The sequence below is a fragment of the Cydia splendana genome, chromosome 5, assembly GCF_910591565.1.
Source record: "Cydia splendana chromosome 5, ilCydSple1.2, whole genome shotgun sequence".
In the NCBI taxonomy this organism is placed as follows: domain Eukaryota; kingdom Metazoa; phylum Arthropoda; class Insecta; order Lepidoptera; family Tortricidae; genus Cydia; species Cydia splendana.
Window position 1 is genome coordinate 1,664,333 of NC_085964.1, and position 20,056 is coordinate 1,684,388.

The 20,056-nt window shown below is 37.8% G+C and overlaps 1 protein-coding gene across 1 annotated transcript in view; it reads left to right on the plus strand.

Annotated features, from left to right (window-relative positions):
- Positions 1 to 20,056, plus strand: part of LOC134790436 (nephrin) — a 639,608-nt gene that overhangs the window by 400,095 nt on the left and 219,457 nt on the right. Inside the window, exon 5 of the mRNA XM_063761218.1 lies at positions 8,290 to 8,403. Coding sequence (XP_063617288.1) covers positions 8,290 to 8,403 — 114 coding nt within the window. The remainder of the gene's footprint in view (positions 1 to 8,289; positions 8,404 to 20,056) is intronic.

Here is a 20,056-nt window from a genome sequence, read left to right on the forward strand (position 1 = left end):
GAGACGCTGATATGTGGGTTGCCTAGTTTGTTGGATCTACTAATCTTTGATTATAATATTTATAATGCACTGTGAATTACTTGAAGAATGCATGAAAATAAATATTTATTCGCCAAGAATATTTAAACGTTTCAGTACTAGATCGTCACACGTAACGCATTTTTAGGTGACGTATTGACGCCGTTGTATGTTTGCAATATATCATAACATATTATACGTAAAATGCTATTACACTTCGGAAAAACTCACAGAACAATTTATATGGATTTTTTTAGTATTTTATTCTTATAGGAAGGTGTAATTAGTCCAGTTCGGTATAAAATATTTAAATGGCTCTATTTTTGCTCAGGTTAAAATATACTCTAAATATTTACAAACAGGCCGTCATATTGAATTATTACGTTCCAGCCTACAACGACTGCACAACCTAATCACAGCAGGCTATATCTCTTATACAGCAAATCTCGATATAACCGGTATCTGTTTCCAGTAATTGGTCACAGCTCACAGCGACAGCCCACGCTTATTCCCATCACTTCAAGCATAATATACTTAGACAAACCAGTATAACTACGCTCTCTGTTTACACATAGTTAGTATAAACCTCAAGGTTATAATTGTACAAAGTTGGGTGAGCCTCGACTCGTTTGTCTCCAGGAATACGCGGCCAGGTAATCTGCCGTCCGGCGCCCGCGCGGCACCGTTAATTTGATCGCATTTCCGTCAACGGGTTGTTCCCTTTAATGAGCAGCGGCCCCCCGGGCCCGGCGTAATTGGCCGGTGCCGGACGCCGGACAGCGCCGATAATTGCCCGTCTCTTTTGCCGGACGCCGCCACGTGTCGGGGCTTGATGGGATGCCCGTGCTTCTGATTTGTTGGGTTGCCATTTTAGCCGGTGAACTAGTTTCATGTCATTACTTTCAGAATAGAGGACTTTTGGCTTCCCTTGCATTGTAACAAGGCGGAAATTGTAACCATAATATAACGTCGATTGTTTGTTTGACTGTTGAAGCAAAAAAAATATTATTAGCTATTAGCTTTTTTGATCATATTCTACGGTACCCTTGGAAAAAAAAACGTGTGACAGCATTTCGTATTATATCTGTTACATTTTCATTTATTTCGAACAAAATTGTAACGTGCCTGATAAAATTCCAGTTTCACGACTTGAGATACATTATTCTGCATTGATTTGCCTGACTGCTGGCTGGTGACCTAGTGTAGCTAATTATAAATATTTCGTTATTTTGAATATTTACTAAATCACCTTTTTTGTGCTTATATATTATGTTCCGGGGAATGTAAGCTACTTACTTACCTACTTATTTAGACATGTCTTGGCCTATTCAAGCTAGATAATATCTTGTTACACCTATTTAAGAAATCTAAATCATAAAAATTTATTTGTACACTTATGACTTGTCAAAAGTGGTTATTTTAAGCTTAAACTTGCTTGAATAAACATCTTTTGAAGTTTGAAGTTTAAAACAAGAAAATAGAGCATCCCCTTACAAAATGTAAACAATATTTACGCGCTGCAGTATATTACAGGTAGTAGACTTGCAAACTGCGCTCACAAATTCCAGTTTTAAAAGAGTAGTTAGTCGTAAATTTCCTTTTCTTCATAAAATTCAGAATAGCCCAGGGGCTGTAACGGCTTGATTTCACGCCAAGTTCGGTTTGGCGCTGCCCGCTCGGGGCCTTATTCTTGAATGCATTTGACGTTCGAAAATTATATCGGAAACATATTGATTGCAACTTATAGTCGCGCACTGTGCAGTTTCAGAAGAAGTTTCTCTAAATAGCAAACGCACCGGCTATAGAAAAAACTTTCGAGCTTAGGTTTTTTGGCGGGGCTGCGCCTACGGGATTCTTTAAGACGGGCACATGTTCTAATTGGTTTTTGCCAATGCCTGTACGACATCTGTGAAGTTGAAAGGTCAACCCTTTACGTAACTACTAACGGGTGGGACATAGTAGAGGTATGCCTGTTTAGCACCGAAGATACTATGATGTTCAGATTTGGCTCGTATATAAAAGAGCCAAAAATGATTGAAATTGAAAAGGTGCTAGCATTCAACTGATGGCCACTAAGGTAGAAAGACGTATTAAGTGGTGAACATGAACCGTGAAAATGTCCTTAAATATAGGCTGACGACATAGCCAAGCCTTTGGAACAAGGCAACGCACGACTTGTAGCTACGAGTATCCAGCAGTGGCTATTTGTGGCTGACGTGATACTAAAGATAGTGCTTACAGGCTCTCAACCAATCTATATGCATATTGAATCAGTATTACATCGGTGTTGAAGTCCAGCTTCTGAATAAGACTCTGGTCCACTTTCGGGTAACCGCCTTTTGCCATGAAACGTGTTATCTGCGATATTGGAGGCGATGATCGCCGCGATTGGATAAGTGGCCGGGCGGAACGAAATGCTGGGAGTGGTTTATGTTTACTTTTTAGATGAAACTGTTAGTTTGAGCAGTACAGCAAATAGTAGCAGATAAAACAACGCTCCAAAAGTATCTGCCATCCGAGAATACTGTTCCAAATATATAGGTAAAGGTACTTTAACAGGTCGCGTTGAACAGTATCTGTCACAGTCTAATTGTTCTACATAAACGGCGGGTTGCACCATGCCCATTTGATGTGCTGATCATGGTTAAAAATGGCGCTAACGAACGCTAACTGCATATTTGGGTTGCACCACTCTATGTGTCTGTTAAAAAGTTAAGTTGCCCTTAACCGGTGGTAAGAGACATATTTCTTTTCGTTAAGAATGATTGATAGTTTTCATGCGTAGTTTGATCCGACACTTTTGATGCTAACTATACATGTACTAAAGATAAGTAATAGTGTTTCATACAAAACAGACACGCTCCACCCCGAACTAATCGCAAGTAGCAAAATGTATGAACTTGTAATAAACACTAATCATCTGATCAATGTATAATTAGGGCCCGATGTGAAGGCCAGCCACGTTTACCCCGTATGCCACACTTAACAGTTGACCTTCCCATTTTTCGAGGCAAGCTCTTAGTCTGCTAGTAACACTAATAGAGCTACCGCCTCACCGTTTGTTTTAAAATTAAGAAAATAAATGTTTACTGAAGAACGCATGAGTGGCTATTCTTACCTTAATCGTCTATTTCATTCAATTTTCGTTGGAAAAAATTTACAATCATGTTATTTAGTGTCAATGGTTTACAAACACGCAATCCAGAATAGACAATGAATTGTCACGAAGCTGAACGGAGTGTTTATTTTATGACAGTGTTGTTCCTACATTGCCTGCTTAGTTATGCCAATACGGGTCTTGATTTTCACTTTGGGACCTGTTTACACGTTGATAAGTGTTTATTGCGAGTTCATAGGCTCCGCCAGTTTGAAAACTTTACAAAAACTATATTACCTACTTTTTTTTATATATTATGCCATAGTTAAACTGATTATTTCTGTGTAACAGAACCTCTCTTGCTTACGATTACGACATGCAAAGATACAACTAGTTGATCTAATCCAGCATCTTACTAAAGGTACCTAGAGACTGAAAGTTTTAATTACCTTAAAATAATACTTTGCTCCAACCTGAGCGCTCTTGTCATCTCCGCGATAACAGAAACTTCCGCGGAAGATGACCGGGGAATCGAGGCTTAATCGAAACTTTAAATCACTTTGCTCGGATCCGCGAGACTTTGTTGTCTTTCCATCCGAGCTGATCCACCGCGAAACGGTAAACAGATACCTACTTATTTATCAATTAATATCAAGAGTTAGTCAGCTCGAAAGTTTTAATTGGAACCGGGAAAGGACAGGCGAAAAAGCTGTATGCAACGCAGAGTCAGTCACTTTGACTGGTCGGTATTAGAGGTTAAAGTTAGATTGAGCGCGCGGCTCTGACGCCGAATGTAAAACCTAATTGCCCTTTGATGCTTTAAATGGAACAGGCCAGAATAGCTTTTATATACAGCCGTGCCAAGCAAATACGGGGCTTTTTCCCTTGCGGCTTAAATTGGAACAATGGCATAGTGTGAATGCGGCTGGCTGCATGGTAATCGAAGTGAATTGTGAGCAATCACCTGCGTTGTATTAGGCTGATTGGCTATTAATCTGGTTTGGATGCCTCCGTGCTGTTTGCTGGGTAAACCAATAATGGTGCAAAGTGGGAATAGACTTAAAAAATTGAATCATAATTTTAATAATTATTAGTAATTGGTAATTAATTCGTAAGTATAATGTTATCCTGTCTATTAATTATGCCTTTATTTTAAATAAGAATAATTTAACTTAGGTACAAGAGGATTAGAATAGATCCAATTAAAACTGAATTGTTAAACTAAGTTGCTGATGCTGGCTGTGCCTGTGAGGTTTCTTGGGAAGGAAAGTGCATATTTAAATAGGATTTAAAAATTTAACGAAGATTAATAAGCACTTTAGTTTTTGAATATACCTTTCATTTTTGAAATCTTTTTTATTCGCAGTGTCATTGAGATGATCGTAATAAAATGCACAGACCAATGGTGATTGTCATATGTCTAATGAAATTATAAAGTGTCTATTGTATTTTAAAACGGCACTCAATTAAATTCAGTTGTCTCTCCACATATTACGTCATGGATTTAAACATTTTAAATCTAAGATTCCGTAAGTAAGACGTTTAAGAATATTTTATTAGTCTCCATAACATTCGCCATCACGCTCCGGTATCTCGAACCTAAATAGAAGAAAGCTAAAACTTCGTGACACGCTATGTTTAGAGAATCCTAAAATACAGGAACGGAGTTCCCTCGCAGGTCCCTGGTGGAACGGTAACGAACCGGAACGATGCCGTCACACCTGCCGTCTCATATCATAACGCGGAGTATTTCGATCGCTTGTCGCATCGTCTTGGATAAACCAGTCTAGTCTTTTCTTGGCTTTCCTTTCTTAATGCTTTTCTGATTGAATCCGCCTTGTAATAACTATGTAAAAAAAACCGGGCAAGTGCGAGTCGGACTCGCGCACGAAGGGTTCCGTACCATAATGCAAAAAAAAAAAAAAGCAAAGAAAAAACGGTCACCCATCCAAATACTGACCACTCCCGACGTTGCTTAACTTTGGTCAAAAATCACGTTTGTTGTATGGGAGCCCCATTTAAATCTTTATTTTATTCTGTTTTTAGTATTTGTTGTTATAGCGGCAACAGAAATACATCATCTGTGAAAATTTCAACTGTCTAGCTATCACGGTTCGTGAGATACAGCCTGGTGACAGACGGACGGACGGACGGACGGACGGACGGACGGACGGACAGCGAAGTCTTAGTAATAGGGTCCCGTTTTACCCTTTGGGTACGGAACCCTAAAAACTGCAACTGCAACTGTAACTGTGTAATTATGTAATTTTTAGAATCGCTACGCCTGGCTTTTCATCCTTTCTGAGCGTTCCTAGAAAAAAGGAACCCATCAGGGTCTATTCAACTTCAGTATTCCAAGAATAGGTATGCACGTTAAGCGAGTGGTATTTCCAATGAAAAGATGAACTAAGAGTTAAGGAAGCTTCTTAAGATGCTTTACTTTGCTGGAAAGCTAATAGAAAATAATGGATAAGTATTATATCATTTTTCCCATTGGTAATGTTCATATTAGCTCATTGGCACGAATGATGATTGGGAACAATTTAAAAATCGACAACTTATGAAATGGCCATGGGAAAGCGAGCCTTGGGTTCTCTTACCATGAATAGAAGACGCATTATTTAAGGCCCATGCACAATAATGTGAACATGCAATATAGCCGAGGCAACTGTCGGATGAGGCACAAACCCCCTAGAATTTTCTCCATATGTCAAGCGCGATTTCAAGAATGGAGTTTACACAAGTTATGTTAAGGAAACCAACTACCAGTCCAATGATCACCAGTGAAACTGTCTAAATTGTCTGCCTGATATCATCAGTCTCATAGCTGGTTCACATTAGGCAATACATGTGTTAGTTAGGCGACGCGAATCGCTCGTGACTCTTACATGGCAAACATTGACACGTTAGTTATGCTAATGCCTTATACCTCGTTATTATAATCTTAGATATTTGATTAAGGACGCGTACTTGCATACATGACAGCGTAAAGTAAAATAAGGTAAATGTGTTAGTATGGCTAAAATTTATGAGTAAGTAATTGGATGATTTAGCGTCATCTTGAATATAAATGTAATTTGCTACGTAAAAACCTACGACCACAGTACACACTCTGTACCTAGGTATCATACACATAGGTATGTATTATCAAAAGACAGAACTGAGCACATCATATCTATAAAACACGAAATCATTTTCTGAAAATTCTAAGTTATAGCACTCACCTATAACGACGTAGCGACAAGACAGCGCGGAAACTCTAGTCTGTTCTATAAAATTTGCCTGCATCATTAGCGTCACGAGGCAACAGGCAGAAAAATGTCTCCAGTCGCTGAGCTATTCCGGAGCAAGTCAAGCCAGCCGGGTGTCATTCTAACAGCGTACCAAGCACTGGCAAGACGAAGGATCAGCTGAACCAGTACAAGTGAGAACTTCGATCACGTAGTTGACACGGGTCTCCAGATACAACGGTTTGTTACCAAGCAAAATTTACGCTCGCTCGTGAACTAATGGGAACATGCCCAGACATTTCCTTATTCCTACACTTTATTCCGCGGATCGTGATTCTAAGGATAGAAAAGAATTGACACTTGAAAGGCTGGGATAGGCTTAAGAATTTAAAGGTCGAATCAGATATGTGATGACCTTTTCTGAATCCTCCGAACCCTTTGCTATTATATAGATAATCAGTAGGACGCTTTGAATGGCATCTAACCCGTTTAGATCACGAAAGCGGAACAGACGGAAAGTCTTATTTTCATGGGCCTAATTTTAATTTAATATTATTTAACTGTAATACCTTTCCTATTGACTAATATATAGGTAGAACGCAATGAAACGCATACTTCGAACGTGCACACTCAACGTTGACGCCGACCACCATACATTTTGTTTAAACCAATAATTATTTTACTCCCAGTAGACAAGAAAATCCTTGTGATATCATAAGCACTTTTGTACACTTAAAGTCATGAACAAGGCACAGGTGTGTTATAAAAGTGTTTCAAGATATTGCATCCATTCTGTTACGGACTCGCAAATATTTCTGGCAACTGTAAGTAAGGGAAGAATGATCGAGTAGTTCGGCGCAAACTGTAATACTAGTCTATAATAAGAAATATCCGGTATATATTATAAGAAACTAGGGACCTGTCCCGGCTTCGCACGGGTTATAAAAAACCTCAACGAATTATACACCAAAACCTTCCTCAAGAATCACTCTATGATAGGTGAAAACCGCAAGAAAATCCGTTCAGTAGTTTTTGAGTTTATCGCGAACATACATACATACAGACAGACGCGGCGGGGGACTTTGTTTTATAAGATGTAGTGATACCAGATGCCTGATGTATTCTGATTCAACGAAGAATCGAAATGTCATGGGAATACTGGCGCGCAACTTTGACAGTCGTAGGCCTGCTAGCGCAAGATGGGAGTGAGTCGTACTTATCATCACCTGAGAGCAGGTATTCTGTACACTACGCAGTTAGAAGCTCATGGAGAATGCAAGCTGCCGTGGCGCCAGACTGATGGTCCCGCATTACGAGAAGCGATCGCATATTTTATTCATCGCCGCAGATAGGCGCACGAAATTAGGAAAACAAACGAACAAAAGGCGAGAGATTTACTTTCGGCTTATCTTCTCTGTAAACGGGCGGATGTTACTGTTTACTGACTTTTTTATTTTATTTGTTTTTTACGGTTGTTGAGAAATTTAAACTCGGGATTGCTCCGACGATTGGCTAATATTTTATTTGGGTTTTGTGCTACTTGGTTATGCGATGAGGTCTAAATTAAATACGAAGTTTTACCTGCCGTATTAACGTCTTTGATTATAAATGTTTCACTGTAGATAGGCCATTTTTCTTCCCATTCTTGTTACAATAGTGCTGTTTTGGGAATGATTGGTTTTTAGCAGCGTACTTCCATGGGTTCGTTTTGGTAGCCTATCACAATTTACTTATAATTTAACTGATTTGCTAAAAAACAGTTGATCAGCAACTGTCTAACCTAACTCAAACCTTTACTGACCAGATTCGTTTGTTAAACAAAATGTAGGTATATAATATCTGGCAGACCATTTAATAACTTTCGTTTATCGTCCATTAAAGTCATCAGTCCTGAACAAAATTACATTAAGCAAAACTAGTTCTAAACATGTTTTTCTTTTTCAGTGTCTCCAGAGAAACCGGTGGTGGTGGACCGCTGGGGGCGCGTCATCAACACCACCACGTTGGGCCCGCACCAGGAAGGTGACGATGTTCTGCTCACCTGCCGAGTGCTTGGTGGTAAGTAATCAACTTATCTTGCCATGTCTCTGGAGAAGCCGGTGGTGGTGGACCGCTGGGGGCGCGTCATCAACACCACCACGTTGGGACCGCACCAGGAAGGTGACGATGTTCTGCTCACCTGCCGAGTGCTTGGTGGTAAGTAATCAACTTCTCTCGCCATGTCTCTGGAGAAACCGGTGGTGGTGGACCGCTGGGGGCGCGTCATCAACACCACCACGTTGGGACCGCACCAGGAAGGTGACGATGTTCTGCTCACCTGCCGAGTGCTTGGTGGTAAGTAATCAACTTATCTTGCCATGTCTCTGGAGAAACCGGTGGTGGTGGACCGCTGGGGGCGCGTCATCAACACCACCACGTTGGGACCGCATCAGGGAGGTGGCGATGTTCTGCTGACCTGCCGAGTGCTTGGCGGTAAGTATTCAACTTCTTCTATCCGTGCTTCTAGAGAATCCAGTGGTGTTGGATCGCTAAATACCACCACGTTAAGCCCTCTACAGGAGGCGGATGACGTGCTGATTACTTTCTGGGTGTTTGGACTTATATTCTGAACTAAACTTCAATCCACTAACCTACATAAAAAAAAACCTAAAACACCTCTTTACTCACCTTGCTTTCTAATACCAATGTAAAATTAAAAGACTCCTGTTTGAAATCTATATCAGTGCACATATCACATTCTCCCACATGGAACTACGTTGCAAGTCACGCCTAAAAATTACTAGTGCTACCTATAAAACACATAATGGGTCTACATCAATAGGTACTATCGCCCACACAGATAACTGTCCATCGGTGGACCTAATTACAAAAAGGATAATAAGGTCTACCGATGGACTATTTATCATTTGATATTTACCACTTGCTTTTCGGTGAAGGAAAACATCGTGAGGAAACCTGCATATATCCGCGAAGAAATTCAAAGGTGTATGTGAAGTCCCCGATCCGCATTGGCCCAGCGTGGGGACTGTAGCCCAAAGCCCTCTTGAGAGTGAGAGGAGGCCTGTGCCTAGCAGTGGGACGTATATAGGCTGAATGATGATGATGATGATGGACTATTAAGAGTGTTGCTATGTATAAGTAAGCTTATTACTTCCACAAGATGAACAAGCAAAAACTGATGCTGACATGAATATTAATAGTAACGAAAATACTATTGCCTCCTATGTAATTAAAGAAAATCTACATAATCAAATCGGATTGGCATTTTCAAAGATAATTTTAACAAGCAGTAGGTACTCGTAATTATCAAAGCCGTGAGTAAACTCATTAATTAAACTAATAATCTCCTTCAGAAAACACAAGGATCTGCTTTCTATAAGTAATTCATGGAATAAGGTTTCGTGGAACTTGAAACTAATAACATTTTCTCGGTACAATGCCGCGCAATTATCAGCTTTATGAATTCCGAGCTAAACGCGGCTTCTTGAGTGTTAAACAACCTTGCTTTTATTTAAGCAAAACGTATTTGAACCGACGACAAGAAGTTTATGCCAAAATTATATTTTTTATAAAAACACATAAGAAGATAGAGTCTGGCTAGCCAAAAATTGTTGACAGATATTTCGTTGCTGTATCACCAAATGTCTATGATTTAAAAAAAAAAGCTAAAAGTCAGTTGTCAATTTATGTCATTCATTCAAATTGTTTGCGGTTTATAAGGGGTTTAATTTAAATAATATTAATAATGTCTATACTGAGTGAGGTTCGCAAACCATTATTTAAGCTCTTAAATAATTACGACAATGTGCGAAGTCGACGTGTAGCGTTGTATAACGAAAAACTGCAATGTTTACAACTCCTAAACAAATGTAAACAAATTAGGAGGTTGGTGCTCTATAAATATTTTGATACTTAGCATTTAGCATATTTGGCATAGTACTTATGTATTTTTTTGGTAATAGATTAATAGATTATTACTAGTGGCTCTGTGAGCTGTAGACCTCGCGAGCAGAGCTTTAAATAACATGGTACTAAGAGCTTTAAATATAGTAAATTAAAAAAAAAAACAATACGAAATGTATGTGTAAAAAAATACAAAAAGTTATAATAATATCCCAGCATACAATTACTGGGGATCGAACCCAGACCCTCTGTGCAAACAGAAAAAGCGAACGTTTACAAACTGAGCCAAATAGTTCCTAGATGGGTTGACGAAATTTAGCTACTCCTTCTCAAATTAAAATTAGTTAAAATTAAATATCTCCATACCTTCGAAACCAGCGAAATAAATTTTCTGAATTTTTGGCCATTTAATCTATAAACATATCTCAAAAAGAAAACACTCGTATGGTACCGATACCACTATTTGTTTAGGCGCGAGCTATCACAACTCCGCCATTTAAAAAAAAATCAAAAAACCGGACGGACAAAAATTTTTTATTTAGACATAGAATCCAGTCACAAAATTTCACGAGATTCGGTTAAGAATTACGACCTGTAGAGGAGAACATCCGGACATACAAAAGCAAAATGCTCCAGTCGAAACGTAGACCTTCGCTACGCTCCGGTCAATTACGGTATTATCGAGCAAGGTCTTATTTAAACTACATTTCATTTTTTGCCTTGTTACAATGGTATATGGTGAGAAAGTGTTAACATATGTGTTTATCGTTGACTGTACTTTACATAGTGGTAGAAATTATGTGAGCTGACTTTGAGTGCACCTCAACGTATATTTAACTTATATCTTTAGGTACCTTACGTGTGCACAGAAAATCAAAAATATTTTCTAGTATCAGAACTATAATTCCTACTACACAAAGTGTGACCAGCCCAAGATTTTTTGAATTTCCCGCCAAACATTTGTGTAATATTTCAGTAGCCAGACTCTAAGCATATTTTTAAGGATAGGGCACGGTTGCGGTGTGCCCGCCACGTTAAACCAAAAAAAAACAAACTCACAGATGTAGATACCATCCTTTTTATAAAGAAATCCAGGATATTATAGAAGGGACGGTTAGTGTGAGTAAAGCACCACACCTAAAGGTTTTATACTGCATTCGTTACAAAACGGATTTAATTTGTTTTTGAAAAAAAAAATACTGAATCATGTATAGCAAACAAAAATTGAAACAGTGTTATTTCCGTGTTCTACATGCACAAACTGCTTAAATAAGTAACTTTGTAAAGCAACCTTGGTAGTACGTATACATGCACACATATATACAGAATAAATTAACCGACTTGGTTCGAATAGGCATCCAAGAATTGTCAACTCTCAATCCAACACAATATTCTACGCCGAACAAGCCAACCCAAACCTACATTGACATTAGAATGATATTTGAATCATTTCATTTAATTATCGTGCGTCTCGCCGGCACCAATATATGTACGGATATGCACGAGCAAAATGAGCGATATTTGAATGACATTTAGTTACATTTCATTCTGATATCAATGTACCATCGTCCACATTGTTAACTGTCCATCGGTATACTTATTACAAAAGGAATGAGGCCCACCGATGGTCAGTTAAGAGTGTTGCTGTTTGTACAGTCACCAATAATATGTTACTCTTCGAAGGCCGCAAAAATATGTGACACGCTCTTATGGCTCTACCGAAAATCAGAGTTCGCAAATTGCAGGCATATTTCTCTGCCACACTAATTAGGTACGCCTTCATTGGAGTAAAAGAGAAAGATCCCCGCAGTTTGCGAATTCCGGTTTTCCCGGTGGGCCCTCAGATATTTTTGCAGCCTTCGTTGTGTAGCATATTAGGTACGTATTGTACGTTCGCATTGGCCTGAATGTTCTGCGCCAAATATAGCCGAGTGGAATGTTTCACACTAATCCAGGCTCCAAAATGGCGGAACAGGCGTCCTTCTCTTTTTGTCCGTTGTCTGTCGCCATGCTATTGACGTTGTGAAAAAGGAACAACCAGAAGTTAAGCTTCGTTGTTTTGCAGGGTTTGCGACAGTGCTTTTATTTCTGGACGCTTCGAAGTGTTTCATCTAACGAAGGATTAGGTAAAGAGGAGGATAGACTAAAGAGAGGTCAAGGATCTTTAGAAGCTGATACGGGAACGATTCGAACAATGCTAAGAAGATGTCACAGCGATACGTTACTGATCTGTCAGTGTCAAAAGTGACGTTTTTGGTAAAAAAAAAAAACACTTTTGACACTGACAGAATAGATCAGTATCGTATCTCTGTGACATCTTATTCATTGTACCATCATGCTCCGCGAATGTTGCGCCATTTAGGGTCCTAGCTAAATTGTTTGTTCAATACTTATGCTATAGAATTTCCAATTTAGCAAGAACCATAAATGGCATAACAATCTCGTGGGGTGGGTGTACAAATCGGGCCGTGAGTTAAAGGGTCACACGAACCCGCAGACAAAAAGGCGATCCCATAAAATACCTAAACGCTATCGAGAACGTAACTTTCGATGCATCTCGCTCGAACTGGCATATTAATACGAGCGAGATTTATACAAAGTAAATTACGTAGACGTTAGCGTATATGTCAGTTTTGACACTGTCAGGGACTCATGGTACGGGTACTGGTCGATATTCAAATAAGAATGTAACTTCCCTGTACGATGCACGTTCGATCACGCTCGGCAGACAATTCCTTTGCATAAAACGAAGCAGAATGATGTACTTAAAGTTTGTTTCCTTATAATCCAGTTAATTATATTTAAATACAGGTAGTGGCATTTGCAGCCGATGAAAATTAAATATGACGTTTCGTGAACATTTTCTTTGATTTTGCAGGATTAGTCTTTAGGACACCGCAAGGATTGGTTTAAAAAGTGGAGCCACCAAGATTTTTGATGTAAATTTGGGGAGAGGGGGGCCCGCAACTATAATTATCTTGATATCTACAGTTAAGTGCATAACTGAGTTAATATCAGTACCTCAGTAAAATGTAAATAATATGATGACAAATAAATTTGCCCGAAAAAGCTATTCGCAAAATATCTACTTCTTAAGTGCCGCTACAAAACTTTATTACAAATGATTTTCTTCCTTCTTATACATTTTTCTTAATTTCATAATGAAAACTGTAAAATTTGACCTAACTTATTTTTCGCATTGGTTATTTTTTTCTTAGGCATTCCCAATTCAGTATCTTATTTAAAGTAAGGAATTCTGTGCCCATTGTAATAGTTATTAATCATTTCAATCAGGCTTATTTTTGTATTTAGTTACTGGCGATGTATAGTCTGGTGCAAAACTGAGTCAAGGCAAATAGCCTAACAAATTTGTCGTTAGTTAAATTTTGGAGTGAACTTCATTCTGGGATAACTTTACTATAAGTAGGTATACGTTTTATACCGGGTGTGGCCTGTAACATGAGCAAATAATTAAAACATAGATTGTTCTCCTCAAACGGTGACACTTTTGTTCAACAACTTTTAAAAATTATGAAGTATTTAGACTCCCTATTTTTCATACAAAATAAATATTATCTTCAATGGACGCCATATCGCCACGCCATATCATTGCTTGTCACGCCTTAAACATAACAAAATTCGCAATACATTGCGTCTTAGAATAAACTTTAAAGTGTATTAAAAATCAAACCCCAAGTTATTTTTAAAAGTCGCTGAAAAAATGTTGGTCAGTATGAGCAGTACATCATACTGTTTAATGTTTTGCTCATATTACAGGCCACACCCGGTATAATATTAATTATATACCACATTATAAAGAGCTTGTAATGTACTATTTTATAACTAATTACCTTACATGGACGTGTCAAAAATATATACATTTTAGGCTGATTTAAAAAAAGGAAGTTTGACAGTTTTTCCTTCAAAATATAGGATGAACGAAAAAATCAAGACTGTGAATCCAATTAATAGGAATCAGTTTCACATATGGATAGATTGCTGACACCGAGACAAACACATATCAACTAAAAGTTTTATATTTTTCTGTAGATTTATCATTATCAGACTAATCTTCATTTAACGATATCGGTGGAAAAATTATTCCGTACTAAATAGTATCTAATGGATAAAATTATTATTTTTATCTGCAATAACATAATGGTTCAGTCAGTTTATCAGCGTTGTAAACTATTAATAATAAAATCGTAACTGAATAACTAGCCTTTTCTGAAATCATGAAAGAAGCATGTCAGAGTGATGCACGTTGACTTGCAGCCGTATTCGAACAATGAGATACGTCAAATACTAGATATTGAAACGTTATTGATTGGATATGTCAGTGTCAAACAAGTGTCAAAATTGACGTTATTGTTTGAAGAAACTCAATTTTGACACTTGTTTGACACTGACATATCCAATCCATATCGTTTCAATATCTAGTATTTGACGTATCTCATTGTTCGAATACGGCTGTTAGTATATCAGCTAAGCTACTAGGCCAAGTTTGGTATCGTTTTCGTATACATTGGGGATGCCGAATTCATTCCGAATCACAAGTTGACACTTGACGTTTACGTTAGCGACTGCGTAAAGTCATAAAGCCATAAAGCAGATGTTTTGCTCATTTATGTTTATTATGTAACAAATTATGAATCATTTTTTTTTTTCAAATAGCAGCTTATGCTATATTTTAAGCGGTTTTATCTCAGTTAAAATAACAGTCAGTATCACGTGAAACTCGAAGCTAGTAGCGTATACAAACTTTTATTAATAAACCGAAAATGAAGCATAACTCAGGCTTCTGTCTGGTCGCATCTGCCCGTTTTGCAATTCAGCAACTTTCGAACTATTCAAATGGGATGCAATTCATTAGAACGATAGTTAAATGTTTTTGCCGGTTGCAACAATAGTTGGTTCGAGTTTGCATGGTACCGCCGCGGGCGTTGTCAAGGGTTGTCACCCGCAGCAAGTTTGTGCTCTTCAGCGACCCGTATTTTGTAATTTCTTATCTTTCACTGTGTTGAAATCTGATTTTTCAACGCGGCAACTATGTACTTATTAGTTGGTCGCGAAAAATAATTTCGTTTGTTTCCTGTGCCTATTTTAAGCGTCTTGCAGAGTAGGGCACAACCTATCAAAAACGGAAACATTATTCTTAATCCTATCAGATTTAATTAAAACAATTAATACATAAGTGATTAAAACATACAATGTTTGAAAATACCACTAGTATGACTTGGGCTTTTTTAATTAATGAGCGACGCGTCTTAACAAACTAATTGTATGTGTCGCGTAGAGCAGCTAGGCCTTGTTCTAGATAAGTACGTAATATTTTTTTTAACTTTCATTACATTATTTGACTTGATTTCATACCATATCGGGTCAAAGTGTTAGGTTTCATTATGTTTCAATTAAAAAGTCCTTTTTTTTTCAATTTTTTTGAAAACAATTGCTCAAAAGTCTAACAAAATGTTGCACTCCTTCTAACTTCAAAATTGTAATGATTTAAAACGCTTCATAATACATTGTTACTTTATAAAAAGGCAACCCTAGCAATGTCGCGCTCGATCGCGTTGTTTTCACGCGACGAACTTTGTTTGCTCGCCTCAAGTGTGACTGCTGACTTGACAAACCCCCCCGCCCCGCGCCCCTTACACAAGAACGCTTTTATCAACCCCCAAAACGATTCTTTATTATAATCGAAAAGTTTCTTACTGAAATGTTATCGGGCTTCAGGTATTGAAATTCTTTAAAAAAACTCGTCGGTGCTAAGTGGTTATATTGTTACGAAAATGGAATGGAAACCTGCTTTTGCACAAAATTAAATTTACTCTGTTTCTTTATTATTATATTTTTAAAGCATTTAATACGGATCTAGGTAATCATTCATTTTTTAAGTCAAATAAATTGACTTAACTTATCTTAAAGAGCGTTTTAAGTACAAATCTTCTACTCGGTGTGCATGCATCATGCATCTTCTGGCTTCTTCTTACTTCATCTAAATTTTATAACAACTTCTTCACTTTTCGGGTTTATGGAATGCTTTTGCCAAATCCCTCCTCATATTTAAAAGCATTTTCAAATCACATTACCTCTCGCTACATTAACTTGCCTTTATTTGTGTAAGCATTTCATGTATAGTAACTATAATTCTTGAATAAGTATATTTATGGAAGCTTATCTGATGTTCTAATAATATTATAGGTAGTCCCATACCGGCACTACCGATTGTTCATTGTGAGTTATCAGTTTCCTGCTACCCAAAGGTTGTCGGGACGAAATCGCTTTATAGCGATAAGATCGCTTGTTGTTACCTAGTAGATACTCGTGTTCTTTTTCTATATTCTCTTTTTCATTACGTGGTGCACAATAAATAATATATTATTATTATAAACACTATAAAATACACAATTCATAGATAACATTAAATAATAAGATAACGTCAAGCAGCGAGCTCGAGTGTATTTTTCTTCCCGGCGAACGGGCTACATACACAGAAATGCTTTTATCTCGCTAAACATTCCTACAGCCGGAGCAGAGATCAAGCTATACATAAGTACATAATGTACATAGGTAGCACAGTGTACAAGGCAATATCGACATTCTCGATCAGTTTGACTTCGTGGCCTTTTCTTATTAACAATGCTAACATTTAGCAAACGAAAGCGAAATCTTGTCGGTAATAAGATGAATATGATGAGGCCTATTTACACATTGATTAGCGTTTATAAGTAAACAAATAAACAATAAGGCTTGGCCGTTTCGCAAACATCACATGGGCGTAAGGTGAAAAATGTATTCACTATTCACTGTTTATTATTATTCTGTTCTACAATAATACTTGTATTACGAAACAGCCAAGCCACATGTTTTGACTAGGGTGTAGAGTTTGTGAAGGGGCTTGTAGAGTTAAAAGCTTAGCTCTCAACATAAGGTCTGATAGGTAACTTTTTGACAGTGCGAGCTATATGCTCATCTTGGTAACATTTTACATGAAAATGTGTTTGGTGGGATGCTAACCATGAGTATAATAATAACATTTTTTGGTTCACAAAAGTTAACATTATTTTCATGTTAAGCTCTATTTTCACTTTTATATCGGACACGCTGCACACAATTAATTTCAATCACGCTAATTCTAAAGATATTTCCATAATTGCCATTAAATTCATTCTTCAATTAAAAATATCTCAAAAACGTTAACATTTTCCCAAATTAACAACGACAGGTATCGGCCCCGAACACCTCGACAATTTCAAAATCGCTAGATTCCAATCAAAGTGACTTTTATTGGATTAAGTGTATAACTCAGACGTAATTCCGATCGACGGGGGCACCGTATTTGCATAATCGGGAAATTGATTGAAGCGTATCCGCAGTCCCAGGCGAGAAAAGAGTCCGTGTTAACGTAGATGCCCCAATGAAGAGATGGGCATTTTTCGATAAAATTTTAACAAATAATTGTATTCCGGTGTATTAATACTTTGCTTTTGTAATAATGTTTTCACTGGAACAAATGTAATGAAAAATTTAAAATATTTCCAAAAGATGACCAAAGATTTATGTATAACTTCTTGCTGGTCTTTTTAGCTTTTAGATACATACAGTAAAAGTAAAGGTACAAAAATATCTAAGAGCAAACCAGGCATAGTACGTGGTAGCAGCTAATACCTAGACAATATAATATAATGTATGATATTAATAGTAACAAAAATCTACCTTAAAACAGGATTGACTCGCGAGTCTTCTCCAAGACCTATGTGTTAAAATCGTCAAAATTCTAAATCAGTCTCCTATTTTCCCATCTCTGCCGGCAGGGCTCAGTTTGCCTGTTGCGTCGTCGGCCCTTCTCACTTTAAAATTAACTGCACGGACAGCTCGTCAAAGATCCGACGTCTTTTTGTCACAGATTTAGAATGAATCCACTTAAATCCGCTTTTTCTCTCTCAAATAGATTGTACAGTTTTCAGACGAATAACATTTACGCTTAAACGAAACCATTAATAAGAAAGTGGACGACCGCTTCTCGATAATATAAATTGTAGTCTCCATTTTTCACTTTGGAAAATATTTTTACAGAATTAGTATGTTAATCATAGCTGTCTTCGTTTGACTTTTTTATTTTTTCATTATTATTCGAGTTTGTAGCAAAAACCAAATTGCGAACAAATTTTAGGAGGAACTCTTATAATATTATTAGGTTTCAAAAAATCTAAAAAGACATACTAAGGGCCAGCAAATTATGCAAAAACATTTTATTTAAGTTCGTATACCTACAGAAAAAGTTATGGAAACTATGTAGCGGCCCACTTTCCTCTTAAAGTTATAGCTACGATTAAATTTGCAAACTCACAACGTTTAGTAATAATTAATTATGCGACTTTGATAAGTTGATGGCCGTTCCGTTTATCAATTTAGGTTAACTTTGATGTGATACTCGACCGGTTCAAGTTTTCTCCAGTTAAGTGAAATTGGATAATTGATTTAAAGAATTCTCCTTGACACGAATTTCAGAAATGGCCTCGACTGTACCCCGAATCCAATTTGAGAGGCCGATTACGTTTCAATAATTTGATATGGTTTTCATCTTGTTTTGATATGACATTGAGTCAGCGTCGAATGAGAATGTTGAGATGGATGTGTGGAGTGACGAGAAAGGATCGAATGAGTATATATAAGGGGAAGTTTGAAAGCACCACCGGTAACGGAGAAGATGAAGATGAGGAGTAGTAGGTTAGCGTGGTATGGGCATGAATGAGAAGGGATGAATGCCATATAGACAAAATAATGTTAGGGATGAATGTTAATGCACGGAGAGCTGATGGTAGACCCAAAAAACGATGGATGGATTGTGTTAAAGAGGATATGAGAAAGAAAGGAGTGAGTGCTGAGGTGACGAAAGACAGAGGAGAATGGAAGACAATAACAGGTTGTGCCGACCCCACATAACGTGGGATAAGGGCAGGAAGAAGAAGATTGAGTCAGCGTGCGCCGCTGCTGCCCCAATCAGGGTAATCCCCTAACACTGATTGGTGCTAACGAAATGCAACCAGGAATAGTCGCAAAAGGACTTAATAGTGCGCGTGAAATTACCGATGACACGACTCGACGTCGTATCAAAATAAGATGACATTAATAAATTGTAAGAACAGAATCGGCTTTTGAGACTCAATCAGGGGTTGTTTCGAGTGAATACTTCATTTTGTCTGGAGCGTTTTGTTGTTTTTCAAACGCCAAAATTCTATATAAAGACGAAGGTTGTTTGCCGAGCGCCGGGCGAGGCGAAGTGCCGATCCCTCCTAATAGACGGGACATATAAAAGAGCAACGCTCGCTGCGTTTGAATCTATGAGCGATACGTTCATTTATCTCATATTAACATTTACCAGATCTAACCATAAATTAAAGAAATATCAAGAAAAAAAAACAACGGGTGGCGCTCTGGGAGTGCCGACAGAAGTGGCACTCTGGGAGTGCCGGCAAAACTCAGTTTTCACTTCAAAAATATTAATAACATCGCCATCTAGTGCAAAATATCGGCAGCACTATGTATAATTGAGTTTAACGCCATCTAGCGTTATTTAGTCGCATTACTTGAAACCCCTAAGCACATCACTGTTAGTACTCGAGTTATATTAGTACAAGTTAGAGGGAAACTCACTAGATGGCATTTAAATTAATAAAGAAAAACTCAATGACATTGTAACAGTTTTTCGATCAGGTCACGTGTCCGTCTTACGTCTTACGAATCTTACCTGTCGCGAGTTTATAATTATTTCCCCATCACAAAAAGTGCACAGCGCCGCTAA